At 40.5% G+C, this 14,164-nt stretch overlaps 1 protein-coding gene across 3 annotated transcripts in view; it reads right to left on the reverse strand.

Moving 5' to 3' along the window:
- The window catches only part of Lrrc6 (leucine rich repeat containing 6), a 117,394-nt gene that overhangs the window by 56,286 nt on the left and 46,944 nt on the right, over positions 1-14,164 (reverse strand). For 2 of the 3 annotated variants that reach the window (XM_031359044.1, XM_031359046.1), the window contains 4 exons: positions 13,255-13,332; positions 8,193-8,258; positions 4,635-4,704; positions 3,892-3,987 (listed from right to left, as the gene is read on the reverse strand). In XM_031359044.1, the coding sequence (XP_031214904.1) occupies positions 3,892-3,987; positions 4,635-4,704; positions 8,193-8,258; positions 13,255-13,332 (310 nt within the window). The remainder of the gene's footprint in view (positions 1-3,891; positions 3,988-4,634; positions 4,705-8,192; positions 8,259-13,254; positions 13,333-14,164) is intronic. The other variant, XM_031359045.1, reaches the window with a different exon arrangement.

Below are 14,164 nucleotides of genomic sequence, written 5' to 3' on the forward strand. Positions count from 1 at the left end.
ATATGGGACTGTTTAAATCATTGATCTGATCCTGATTTAACTTTGGTACCTGGTATCTGTCTAGAAAAATTTCCATTTCATCCAGGTTTTCCAGTTTTGTTGAGTGTAATCTTCTGTAGTAGGCTCTCATGATTTTTTGGATTTCCTCAGTGTCTGTTGTTATTTCTCCCTTTTCATTTCTGATATTGTTAATTAGGATAATCTCTATTTGCCCTCTAGTTAGTCGGTGTAAGGGTTTATCTATTTTGTTGATTTTCTCAAAGAACCAGCTCCTGGATTGGTTGATTCTTTGTATAATTCTTTTTGTTTCTATTTGGTTGGTTTCAGCCCTGAGTTTGATTGTTTCCTGCCTTCAACTCCTTTTGGGTGAATTTGCTTCCTTCTGTTCTAGAGCTTTCAAATGTGCTGTCAAATTGCTGGTCTATGCTCTCTCCAGTTTCTTTTTGGAGGCACATAGAGCTATGAGTTTTTCTCTTAGGACTCCTTTCAATGTGTCCAATAACTTTGGTTATGTTGTGGCTTCATTTTCATTAAACTCTAGAAAGTCTTTAATTTCTTTCTTTATTTCTTCCTTGACCAAGTTATCATTGAGGAGAGTGCTGTTAAGCTTCCACGTGTATGTGGGCATTCTATTGTTTACATTGTTATTGAGGAGCAGCCTTAGTCCATGGTGATCTGATAGGATGCAACAAATTATTTCAATCTTCTTGTATCTGTTGAGGCCTCATCTGTGACCAATTATATGGTCAATTTTGGAGGAGGTACCATGAGGTGCTGAAAAGAAGGTATATCCTTTTGTTTTAGGATAAAAGGTTCTATAGATATCTGTTAAATCCATCTGTTCCGTGACTTCTGTTAGTCTCACCATGTCTTTGTTTAGTTTCTGTTTCCATGATCTGTCTATTGCAGAAAATGGGGTGTTGAAATCTGCCACTATTACTGTGTGCAGTGCAATGTGTGCTTTGAGCTTTTTAGTAAAGTTTCTTATATGAATGTAGATGGCCTTGCATTTGGAGCATAGAGGTTCAGAATTGAGAGTTCATCTTGGTAGATCTTACCTTTGATGAGTATGAAATGTCACTCCTTATCTTTTTTGATCACTTTAGGTTGAAAGTCGATTTTATTTGATATTAGAATGGCTACTCCACCTTTTTTCTTGGGACCATTGGCTTGGAGGATTGTTTTCCAGCCTTTTATTCTGAGGTAGTGTCTGTTTTTGTCACTCAGGTGGGTTTCCTGTATGCATCAAAATGTTGGGTCCTATTTACTTACCCAGTCTGATAGTCTATGTCTTTTTATTGGGGAATTGAGCCCATTGATATTAATAGATATTAAGGAAAAGTAATTGTTGCTTCCTGTTATTTTTGTTGTTAGAGTTGGAATTCTGTTCATATGGCTATCTTCTTTTAGTTTTGTTGGCAGATTACTTTCTTGCTTTTTCTAGGATGTAATTCCCCTCCCTGTGTTGGAGTTTTCCATTTATTATCCTCTAAAGGGCTGGATTTGTGGAAATATATTTTATAAATTTGGTTTTGTCATGGAATACTTTGGTTTCTCCATCTATGGTAATTGAGAGTTTTGCTGGTTGTAGTAGCCTGGGCTGGCATTTGTGTTCTCTTAGTGTCTATATGACATCAACCCATGATCTTCTGGCTTTCATAGTCTCTGGCAAGAAGTCTGGTGTAATATGATAGGTGTATAGGTTACGTGACCTTTTTCCCGCATTGCTTTTAATATTCTTTCTTTGTTTTGTGCATTTGGTGTTTTGACTATTATGTGACAGGAGGAATTTCTTTTCTGGTCCAGTATATTTGGTGTTCTGTAGGCTTCTTAAATGTTCATGGGCATCTCTTTCTTTAGGTTAGGGAAGTTTTCTTCTATAATTTTGTTGAACATATTTACTGGTCCTTTAAGTTGGAGGTCTTCACTCTCTTCTATACCTATTATCCTTAGGTTTGGTCTTCCCATTGTGTCCTAGATTTCCTGGATGTTTTGGATTAGGAGCTTTTTGCAGTTTGAGTTTTCTTTGTCTGTTCTTTCAATGTTTTCTATGGTATCTTCTGTGCCTGAGATTCTCTCTTCTATCTCTTGTATTCTATTGGTGATGCTTGCATCTATGGTTCCTGACTTCTTTCCTAGGTTTTCTATCTCCAGAGTTGTCTCTCTTTGTGATTTCTTAACTATTTCTACTTCCATTTTTAGGTCTTGGATGGTTTTGTTCAGTTCCTTCACCAGTTTGGTTGTGCTTTCCTGTAATTCTTTAAGGATTTTTGTGTTTCCTCTTTAAGGATTTCTACTTGTTTACTTGTATTCTCCCGTAATTCTTTAAAGGATTTTTGTGTTTCCTCTTTAATGGCTTGAACCTGATTACCTGTGTTCTCCTTTATTTCTTTAAAGGAGTTATTCATGCTCTTCTTAAATTTCTCTATCACCATCATGAGATATGATTTTAGATCGAAATCTTGCTTTTCTGGTGTTTTGGGATATCCAGGACTTGCTGTGGTGGGAGTTCTAGGTTCTGATGAAGACATGTAGTCTTGGTTTCTGTTGGTAAGATTCTTGAATGTGTCTTTCCCCGTCTGCTGATCTCTGGTGTTAGATGTTCTTGCTGTCTATGGCTGGATCTTGTTCTTCCTGCATGTCTGTAAGCCTGTGTCAGTGCTTCTGGGAGATCAGCTCTCCTCAGGTAAGACCTGAGTCTCTGGGTTGGAGTACTCCCCAAAGGTCAGCTCTCTGCTTGCAGAGAAGGGGCAGAGAGGGCTGTGGATCTGCAGAACCTTCTTCTAGGTGAAGAAGGAGGTAGAAAGGAATCTGCGCCGGCTGCCCTGCTGCTTCAGAGGTCTGTGTGCTGCTGGATTTTCTAATGTACCCACAATAAGGAATTACATCAAGAATGATGCTTCAGTCTTATGTCACTGATGTATTCTCTCCTATATGCCTTCTGGTCTTCTCTTCTCTGACATTTGTTCTCTGCTTCAGCTACACAGACTTGTTTTCCAGTTCCATACTATTTTTACCTTTCTTGTCTTCTTGATATTTAGTTGTTCCATTTTCCACAAATCACAGTCAATTGACCCTTCATAATTGCTCAGACACCTCTTCTCTACCAAACTATTCAGTAACCCCACTATTTCTACCAGTTTCCATGATTTGTTCTCAGGCTGTAGTAAGTTATATACTTATAATTATGTCTCCCCATTAGAATCAGTAAAGATCTAAAGTTTCATATTCATCTTTAAGCCAGCAGTTGATATGAGGTGGGTTTTAATAAACATACTGAACTGAATCAATGTGACCCAATACCATAAGAAAATACAAAGAGTATATCAACTGCTTTCCCCTAAATGAATAAAGTTTAACGAAAATTAATATATATAATTATTATAAAAATTATATTATTAACATCATAGACTACTATCTATATTGTGAGTTCTGTTCATAGTTCTGATTCTTAAAAATCATAAAAAGTAGAAGCCTGGAGGTGTTGGTAACTTTCTAAAAGTTACAAAACTATTAAGCTGAATGGTTAGAAATCCAGTATCTTAGAGCACCAAGGCCAGCTAACTTCCAGGCAGAAAATAGGATGATCAGGACCAGTCTCACTTAGAAGAACCATGTGATCTATCTCTCCTAGTGCTACCCAGACTTTGGTCTGCAGAGCTGGTCAAGTTTAGAAGGATGAGTCACCTTGGGCCCCCATCACACCCCAGTGTTTCTTCTCAGCAGTTTCCTCTTAGGGGCCTTTGTCCTTGGACATGAACAGATGTGAGAGTATTTCTGCTTCTCTCAAGTTAATGTCACCCTGATCAGAAGTCATTGTTAGCCACAAGTCACACTCTTTCAGAAACCAACACATTCAGGCATGAAGTTTGTCCAAATGCCATTTCCTACCTTGGGCATACAGATCAGCAAATGTCCTGTTGTCTGGGACCTTTTAGCAGAGCTGCTGTCAGGCTGGACCTCTGTAGAAAGGGCAAGTTGAAATGGCTGGAAATGAGAAGAAGGCATAGAGAACAGGGCATATTATAAAAGCCCACATCAAGGGGAATTTTCATTACAAATTAATCATGTACATGTTAAATTAAGAAAACTGTTTAAACACTTTAAAATACATATTCTAAAAGCTACTTTTGATATGCATGAACTGTGTTAGCTGGTACTCCACAATCTGTGAAGTACTCATGAGCCCACTTAGGGTGGAAAGATCATTTATAGATAAAGCATCAATATATTTCCATTTTAATGTCTCTCTGGGCTAACTCAAATGCATACTCAGAATCAGGACAAAAAAGCCTCATTTAAAATGATAAAATTATAGTTCCCATGAATGAACCCAGTGACCATTTAGAGTAGTCATTCAACTGAACTTTGCTTATAAAAGTTATAAAAAGTTATAAGCTTTTTAACAAAAATTACAACACAGCAGGTTCAGGTTTAAGGCACTCATGTTCCTGAGATACTGGAGGTCACAGCTATGTCTACTGAATACCATCCTTGTGGTAAGAAAGGATGCCCAACAAACAGTACACTGTCTGGGTTTCTAGTTTTCCCAATAAAATTGTTTCAAACTGGGACCACATGGCTTAGGTCAAGACTTATCTTTAAAAATGGCAATATCCCACAGTTATGCTTACCTTTCCTTTGACCATTACTCGAACATAAGTTGGCTGCACATCAACCTCAATTAAAGAGGTATCCATGTACCTTCAAAATCAAGCATACCACATCTTGTAATTGTCCAAAAAAAACATTCAACTCAAAACAGTAAAAACATGAAGGCGTGCTTACAAGACCATTTAAGATGAAGAAAGTTTTAAATGTTCACATTTAACTGTCCCTAAAATACTAGCCTTAAATCATTCTTAAATCAGTCCAGAGGAAATTCAATATATCAGCAATTTCATTTTTAGACATACAAGTACACTTGGCATTGATTGCCCCTAGCCCAAAAATATATTAGGTCTGAAATGCCAGAGGTTTGCAAAAGAAAAAATGGCTTGTCATGTTCTTCCATGAATATTTTATTTTAAGCCCCCAGGATTTCAGCGGCAGGGAATGCTGAATCCACCAGACTCTGGGCCAACAGCCACTGGCTCTGCTCTTTTCAATGCCCTGCAGCTGTTGCACCACTGCACTGGACCAATGCTGCTGGAAGGGCAGTTCCTTTCCCCAGAAGGGACAAGCTACCGAAAAGGGATGGCAGCTACCCAAGGCCCTTCATATTTCACACCATACATAAAATAACTTTTGCCTAGTAGCTATATTTTAAAAACTGATTTTGAAAATAAGAAAATAGAGCAGTGATCCAAAAGTCACACATTTTAAGACAGGAAGGGTCATCCAGGAGGCTGGTGGGATTTAGGGGTAGAAAGACTCCTGAGAAATTCACTCCACAGATTACTGATTTAAGCCATGAGACCACATTTCTGAACTCTTCTCAGCCTGTTTCTTCCTCTGTACAATGACGAGCACCCTGCCCTCTAAAGTGCTCTGAAAGGCATGTGAGTTGTGTCTGTCCATGTTAATTAAGTATTACATCATTGGCTTGTAAGTCATAATATTAACAAGAAGACAGTCCTCCACCATGCTCAGGCTTCTCATGTATTTACCTGTTTCTGCCTTCAAGGTCTTCCTTTGTCTGTTTTGTTTTTTTTTCTTCTACTAGTTCTTTACAGAGCAAACTACTTCTCAACTCCCTGTTTCTATTGCTCAGGTCATTAAGTTTCACTGGCCACCCACACTATCAACCACACACTGCCATTCTGGATTTCTGAGCTCTCTTTTTAGCTTACCATCCTGCACATAGCCTTTCTCCCTCTGTAGTCACTCATGAGGAGTCTGACTGCTTAGTGCCTGTGTCCTCTGCCAGGGTTATAGATAAAAGAGAGCCCTAGGTATCTGGAATATGTGGGTGAATTCCTCGTGCCTTTTACAGAGGAGGCATTCTGTAAGTGTTTTTGAATAAAGACAGAATAATCCATGATGCATAGATTGAACTTTATCTATAGTCTCATGTGCTGATAGCAAGGGATTTTAGTGCAATTAAAACTTCAGAAATAATCTCAATAATATGAGATACACTGAAAAGGATGGAACCATGAATACTTAACCCCCCCCAAAAAAAAATAGAAATGGAGGCTGGAGGGCTATAAAAACAGAGGAGATGAAACCAGTGAGGGAAGATAGAGTTTCCTTCAAAGACAGGGCAGGGCAAGCAGCAAGTAGGCAGAGAATGGAATAGGTAGTGGGCAAGAGCATGATGGGAAACAGAGGAGAGCATCTAAGATAACTACCACTCAGCACAGCCAAAGTGGAAGGAATACAAATACCCATAACTTAAAAAACAAACAATGCATAGAATACCCACACCATGGAATATTATGTAGCCATAAAAAGGAAGGGAATTCTAACATGTGGGAAAGTGGATAAGCCATGAAGTCATGATGGTAAGTGAAAACAGTCAGACAGAGGCCATGCATTGTATGACTCCATCTATATAAAATTTCTACTATGTGCTCACTTACGGATACAGATCTTACATCAGTGATGACCAGAAGGGGAAAGAAATGAAGACTGCTTAGTGGATATAGGGTTGAGGTGGCGCTGTCAAATGGCTAAACCACATTGTGAATTTACCAAGTGCTACTGAGTTGTATACTCCAAAATGTCTTGTCACAGTACATTTTATGTTATGTGTATTTTGCCACAATTATAAAAGCAAAGTTGAAAGAAGACCTGATCAATTATGTTCTGGCTTCTTCAGTTACTGTTTACATTGACAGAAGTCACTGTCTGAAAATATGCCTTCTCTTAGATCATTATAGAATTTGTTTCGCTCACCTTCCATGGCTGTTGCAAAATGAAATATAACACAGAGCATGTAAGAAGTCATTAACAACACACTGGCCTTTACTGGAGTATGCTTGGACATGTTTATGGACTCCATTATTGCTATTCATTCATTCAATCAATCATTCATTTATTTGCTGCATCTATGGTCCTCCTAATAGGCATGGGCTACTATTTGAGGTACTGGAGAGGTACAGCCCAACGAACATTGACACTGGAATTTTAAAACACAAGAAAATCTTGACTCTGTCAGAAAGCAAGTGAATGACAAGGATTGATGGAAGTTCTGGGGAAGGCAGACTCTGTCCTTCTCAGACATTGGGCAGGGTCCTCTCTCATAAGATGACATCTCATCAGAGGCTGAAGGACAGAGACATTAATGATGGCAATGACACAGGCATAGGGAAGTAGGTACAAATAAAATGGGCCACACAATGACCAGAAGTCATCATGGCAGTGGGCCAAATCTAACAGTTAAGCAATGAGATTGAGTGACTTGGACATCTTCAGATTCGTGTTATAGGAAGGGTAGGTGATAATATTGGCAGAGTGTTAAAGGCCAAAACCCAGGACCTTTGGAAGAGAGTAATAATGCTCTGGCATGACCATGAGGACCAAACATGTCACCTTGCCACTGTTGTCATGCCTGTCTGCTAGAATAAAGTACAACTTACAACCACCAGTCGTAATGTGGGGATCTCAGAGCAGTGGGCATCTTGTGATCGAGGGCTCTAAGATGGAATGAGCCAGAGAAGGCTCACCACCCAAGGCTCATTCTTATGTTACAGTGTTTTGTAAAACAAAGAGGGCTGTCAGAGTAACAGTCATGGAGCAAAGGGAGCCTGGGTATGCGTATCAGAAAGCAGCACATCTCTGAGAATCGTTTCAACCCCTTCTGTATGGTTTGAGAGTTCATAGCCATGGGGCTCTGGGGTTACTGATTCTCCCCTCCACTTTCATCTTTGTGTGTTTAACATTACAGTGAGGGATGAAGATATGGCTCCATGGCTAAGAGTGCTTGTTGCTTTTGCGAGAGGACCTGAGTTCAGGTTTCAAGCACAATGGCTCATGACTGACTGTGACTCTAGCTCCAGAAACTCCAATGCCCTCTTTTGGCCTCTGTGGGCACCAGGCATGTACATGGAACACATATATTCATACAGGCAAGCATTCATACATATAAAACGAAAAGAAATCTGTTTTTAAAATTAAAGTGATCACTCTTATCTCTTCAAAACAGCAAACTGAGTTCCATTTCTGTGTTACAGAACTCAGGGGGTTGCTACTTAGAAAGAGGTCTGATGGGAAGGCCATAAGATGAATGTATAATAAAAATGCTTTACCTATAGACAGCCAGGTCCAGGATGATCTGGTTGTGTTTCTCATCATCTTTCAAAGAGAAGTCAAGTCTAAAAAGGATGCATTTGGGGCAGGAGCAGGGGGAAAAGGGTAGCTTTATTTAGTACATTGTGAAGAAAACCCCATCATATAATCAAAGTAAAAGACAATGGGTATATAAAAATCCTCAATGACAAACTTATTTTTACTAATCAGACAATAAGACATCTATGCTCATTTTATTTTATTTTTTTAAGGAATCCCAGGAAGCCTGTTGATAAATTTACTCTTACTGACTTTGTTGACATGTAAGGATTTCAAGGAAGATCCAAAGCACTCGATTTGGTGCAGAGATGGAGACACCTGGTGGCTGAAGTGCTCTTTCCCATTTCAGTTGCATTTGCTAGAACCCAGCATGGTTTTTTTTTTTTTTTCCTGGAGACACAAATGCTGCCTCTGTATGCTGTGCTTCCAAAGTCCCATTCCTCAACTCCCAGCATCCATCCTTCCTTTTCTCCTTGCCACATTTTCCCCATCTCTTTTCTTATTGCCATCCCTCCTGACTTGGCCAGGACACAGCCAGTAATTAATGACATTTATTTTATAAAGATACAGAGATTCACAGAAGAGGACATGCTCAGAGAAAAGGCACAGGAACCCAGATAGACAAGAGCCAAAGCCCCTGACCCTTCAGCTATATCCCCGGGCTGAGCCCTAAGTGTAACTGCCTCACTGCCAGCATATTCCACAGAATTACTTGGTCAGTTTCATTTTGAGCAACTTACTTATCAAACTGTGGTCTGTATAATCTAACATTAAACAAACTAACCTCTACATTTGGCTATTCAATAAAGGTCTACTGTAGCAGGGACTATTGTTGCCAACAATCTAACCATATAGGGTTCTACAAGGTCTCAAAATAAGCCATGCATGCCTTATCTCTTGGGAGCCTTCTATGTGTTATCCTCTCTGCCTTGATTGTTTATCCCACAATTCTATAGTCTGCCAATTTGAACTCCCTTTCTATGTAACTTAAAACTAGTTTTAGAGGTTTGTTCGGAGTCAAAGATCACCATCTAGGTCCCTACTATTTTCCCTTTATCTCTATCCTATAAAGTATGTGATTATACTGAATAAAAACCCATTTCTCATCCTCCCTTGCACCAAGATTAGGAGATATGAAGGAATGCATAATAGGCACCTTCCAGGAGTCTCTCTTAAAAAAAATTGTGTCCTTTCTGAACTGACTTCTTCATTCATCTGAGAATAACAGAGCATGCCAAAACATGAATCGCAGAGACTCTTATCAAGGCATTGAACTTTCTAGGTAAAAGGCAGCACTGACTTACCCTAGGATAGAAATGGAAGACTTGATGAAGAGTTAGACTCTGGTAATATTGAAATAAAATATATAGAGATGACTGATAAAAGCCAGGGAGAGGATAATCAGGGATCAAGGGATTTGGTTTTTAGTGCCAATGGGTAGATGAATGTTACTGAGATGGAGATAGTGGGAGGTAAGTATGTTGGGGATTGGGGAGAATGGAGAGGAGAAAGTAGGGAGCTGGAAAGCAGTTGTTCTTTTTCAATCATGTATGTCAACAAACTAACACAACCTAGCTAATTAAATATAGAAGCCTTGAACTCAGGGAAGAGGCAAGATCTTGTTATGAGTTACGTGATCACTGTAGTCAAAGTTAGAGGGTTTGGTTTTTGGTTTTGGTATTTATTTTTGCCACATTTAATTTTTCCCAGCTTTTTTTTCTCCCCCTAAGTCCTACTGGATTCTCCTCCCCTCCTTGTCTACCCAACTTCATGTTCTCTCTCTCCTCTCCTCTTCTCTCTCTCTCTCTCTTTCTCTCTCTCAATAACAAGAGAGACAAAAAACCAATATAACAACAATAAAAGCAGGGAGTCTATTTTGTGTTGTTAAGTATTTCTGAGCACAGGGCCTGTCCTGAGGTGTGGTTGACATACTCAGGGCCACTCCATTGGAAGAGACTGATCTTCCCTCTCCTAGCAGGTATCAACTACAAATAGCTGCTTCCTTATGGGTGGAAGACTTTGTACCCACTGTCCTCCTCTGTGCTTAGAAAAAGCCACAGGATTTGATGAAGTCCTGGCCCAGAAAATACAGGACAAAAACAAGGACAGCTGAGAAACTAAAGCTCATAGCAGACAAGGCAGAGGATCCACACAAGCATAATAGCAAGAACAAGAGCCTGCTTTAACAAAGAGAGGACTCTCTGTTCCATCCAAGTTCCCACGGTATAATAAGATGGGGCCTGGCTATGAATGATCACTGTGCAAATGATGGGACTAAGGAAGTTTTTGGATAATGTAATATTCAGAAGTGGCTTCAAGATGAAGAATGAAGTAAAATGTCAAAGACTGAGTACTGACAAGTCTGCTAGGAAATTTGGCTGCAGTTTAAGGCAGAGAAGCAGAAGTTGACAGAAACTGGAGAATTGGGAGGAGGGGGACCTTAGTTTTGTTCTTTAAAATTAAAGTGACTAAAATATGCCAGTATGGTGGTGCTGTTGGTCCATTGAAGTGGCAAGGAGTGATGCAGAAAGCAGGGGACCCTGGGAAGCTAAGTCTTAGATAGTTAGAGAAGCTGGATAGTGAGCTCGCAAGGGCACTGAGTTTTGAGGCCATAGCCATCACAGCGGGAGAATGGTGTCTACCACAGGAAACACAAGATGCCTGGTTGGTTTTGTTGTTCCAGTGAAGTAAGAAACAAGGTCTTTGGTTAAGTCTATGGGAACATAAGGCAGTGCTGGTGATGAGGAAGAGGAAGAGCTGTGACCTCTGTCTGCAAGTGACTGACAGTACAGGAGAACCACAGGTAACTTGAGATCTGTGGTATCTGCACCTGCATCAAGAGCAGTGGGTAGAGGTGGATGTTTCACTCCCTGCATACTGAGCAGAGGCAGATGCTCAAGATCAAACAATACCAGGATCTGTGGCTTGGTGATGGTAGGCAGAGGAAAAGATGAGAGTTGAGGATTCTGCTGAGGATGAGTTTCTGTGAGGGATATAAAATCCAAAGCAGCAAGAGAACAGAGTGTGAGGACATCAAGCAAAGCCATAGAGTAAGTGGACTCCTGTGTGGATCAAGCCTGAACACTGGAGTGGAGGGAGTCTGAGACACTGGGATGACACTCAGTGAGCTAATGAGCTTAAGACTTAGGACATGGCAGCAGAGAGATGAAATGAGAGTCTTATGGCCGAGCTGAAGAGAGGAAAAATATGCCAGAGGTCACCAGGACAGAGGATGGGGTTGGTGAGGCAAAGAAATTGTGGTGTAGGTGCTAGGACCTTACATGACCTGAGAGGGCATGTAGTTGGAAAGTGGGTGGGCTTAAGTAGAAGACTACGAAGCTAGAGGATTTTAGGGAAAGGGACTCCAGTAGGCAGCATGCTGCTGTGGGTTATGGCTTTGCTAGAGGTTAGTGGAGAGGAAGAGTGTGCTCAGTGGTGGAAGCAGAATCTCTAGTCCTCGTCACTAGATATAGATACAAAGCGCCTATGAAGGGGATGATGCTGGTGGTGGATCTTTAAGCTCCAGAAAATACAGGTGGATGGTAGAAAGGGACAGGAGGAAAAGAAACTGGGGTAGATATAAGGGAATATAAGGGAATGAGAACAGATGACCTGGCACATGAAGGAAGAGGGATGTCCAAGACCTAGAGGGACTAGAGGGCAATGAAGAGTAATTTCTTGTAGAGACTTCTTAAAAGAACTGGCTTCAGGGAAGAGAGGGTGGTTAGTGTGGCAGGAAGAACAGTGCTCTCTCCGAGAATACATATGAGATGGCTCTGGGAGTCTCCCTTCCCTGTTGAAGCTGAAGATAGATTGTCTTCCCATTAGACCTTCAGATGTGGTGAAGGTGGCTCCTTCCACTTGCATTGCCGCCTATGCTGAACCTGACCTACTGTCTGGAACTCCATTCTTGTCTGCTGGATGAAAATGGGGCATGTCAGGTGGGAAGCTGGAGCCTCACTTGTGGAAATCATTACAACTGAGCCAGTGTGGACAAGTCAGATGCATCAGCTTAACTGTGTGACCATATTGCTGACCTAAGGAGCCTATATTCTGTCTGCCAAACATGCTTTCTATGAAGATGAGATATGCCTGGGATGCCTCTAGATTGCCTTTGTTGTGGTAATGACATAGCAAATGAAATGATGGCAATAAATGGCTTTGAGTAATGAAATGAAGCTAATGAGATTTAGCCTATAGGCTTGTTATTTGTATTGAGATTATAAAAGTCACTGTGGGTATGCTTGCTAATTCTTAGCTTTCAAACAGACAGACAGACAGACAGACGGATGGACGGACAGACAGAGTAGCTCAGGCATTATGAGACGAGGATTTTCAAGTGTGTCTGTCTCTGTCTCTGTCTCTGTCTGTCTCTGTCTGTCTCTGTCGCTGTCTTTCTCTGTCTCTGTCTTTCTGCCTCTCTCTCTCTGTCTCTCTGTCTCTCTGTTTCTCTGTCTCTCTCTGTCTCTGTCTCTCTCTGTCTCTGTCTGTCTCTGTCTGTCTCTCTCTCTCTCTCTCTCTCTCTCTCTCTCTCTCTCTCTCTCTCTCTCTCTCTCTCTCTCTCTTACTGAGGTATTTATAGCAATGCCTTTCCCTAGCTTTTGAATGCTTTCTAGATGTCTTCCAGGGAAAATGTAGACGTGAAGGAGATGTCTCTGTGTTTTCAGCCAGACTGCTTGTGGCAGAGTTTCAAAAAAAAGAAAAAAATCATAAACAGGACAATGACGCATGGCAGTTTTCAGGCATAAAACTGTATATGGTCCAAGATTTCATGGGATGCATAGATAACTAAGATTTCCATATGCCAAGATTGTTTTCTAGAAACCAGAAGAATTGTACACTAGAAATAGCAATGTCTAGCTTTCAATCATGCACAAAATGGCATTATGGTACACTCCTCAAACTCCTTCACAGGGGTCAGCATGTTTTAGTCAAACCAAGCCTGTGGCTGAGGCCACAGCCGTGCCAGCTCACTAGCGCCACCCCCCGCCCCCAGCAGTATCTCCACTTGGTCTCACTTACTTGGCTTCATTGACATTCAGGACTTTTCCATCTTCTGTAATTAATGTCCGGGGTGGTTTCACTTTCTTTTTCTTTTCACTTAAGGTTTAGTGAGGGTAATGGGAGAGACCAAGGGGCAGACAAGGGAAATGAAGAGAGGATAAACTTTACTAATACATCTTTGTATTACTTGGAGATACTTAATATAAATCATAAAAATTTTTAGAAATTTAATCAGGTATTTGCTACCATACTCACAGCTCACTGGAAGTCTGTTCCCTTAATTCTTCACTCCTCGCTAAAAACCAAACCAAGTTTTACATGGCTATATTTGTATCTCCAAAGACCAAAACATTTTGCCAGGGAATTTGAATTTGGGAAGTAAATTCCTTTTCATGAAATACTCATGAATATTTAAATGAGTCTATTTTATGCATGGTTTACTCAGATAACTGTCAATTCTCCACGTGTGTGTATGGAGCTTCTGCTTTGGTTGAAATTATCATTTTTGAAATACAAGTGAAATCTATCCTGTGGAAATAAAAATACTGATGCCTAAGGAATATGTAAACTGACACTTCTCACAGCATCATTTCCAGTGGCACGTCCAGAGCTGCTCAGGCTCTCCATCAGTGGAGGATCGATTGGCTCCACTGTGGTATGGAATGTTGGAAAGCACCTCACAGCTGTTAAAAATGTGTTTTCTCTTTACACACTGATGGAGAAAAATGTTGATGGTGTATCTAGAAAGCAAAAATATACCACTGAAGTTTAGGGTTTTTTGTGTAGTGCTGGGGATTAAATCAAGGGAACATACATGCCAGGAAAGTGCTGGACCACTGAGGCTGGTCGCAAACCACTTTTTAATAAAACTTACACCATGTTAGAGGTTGACTTACTCAGATGTTAGAAGTGATTTACAGTTACAGGG

The sequence above is a fragment of the Mastomys coucha genome, unplaced genomic scaffold (genome assembly GCF_008632895.1).
Source record: "Mastomys coucha isolate ucsf_1 unplaced genomic scaffold, UCSF_Mcou_1 pScaffold7, whole genome shotgun sequence".
In the NCBI taxonomy this organism is placed as follows: Eukaryota; Metazoa; Chordata; class Mammalia; order Rodentia; family Muridae; genus Mastomys; species Mastomys coucha.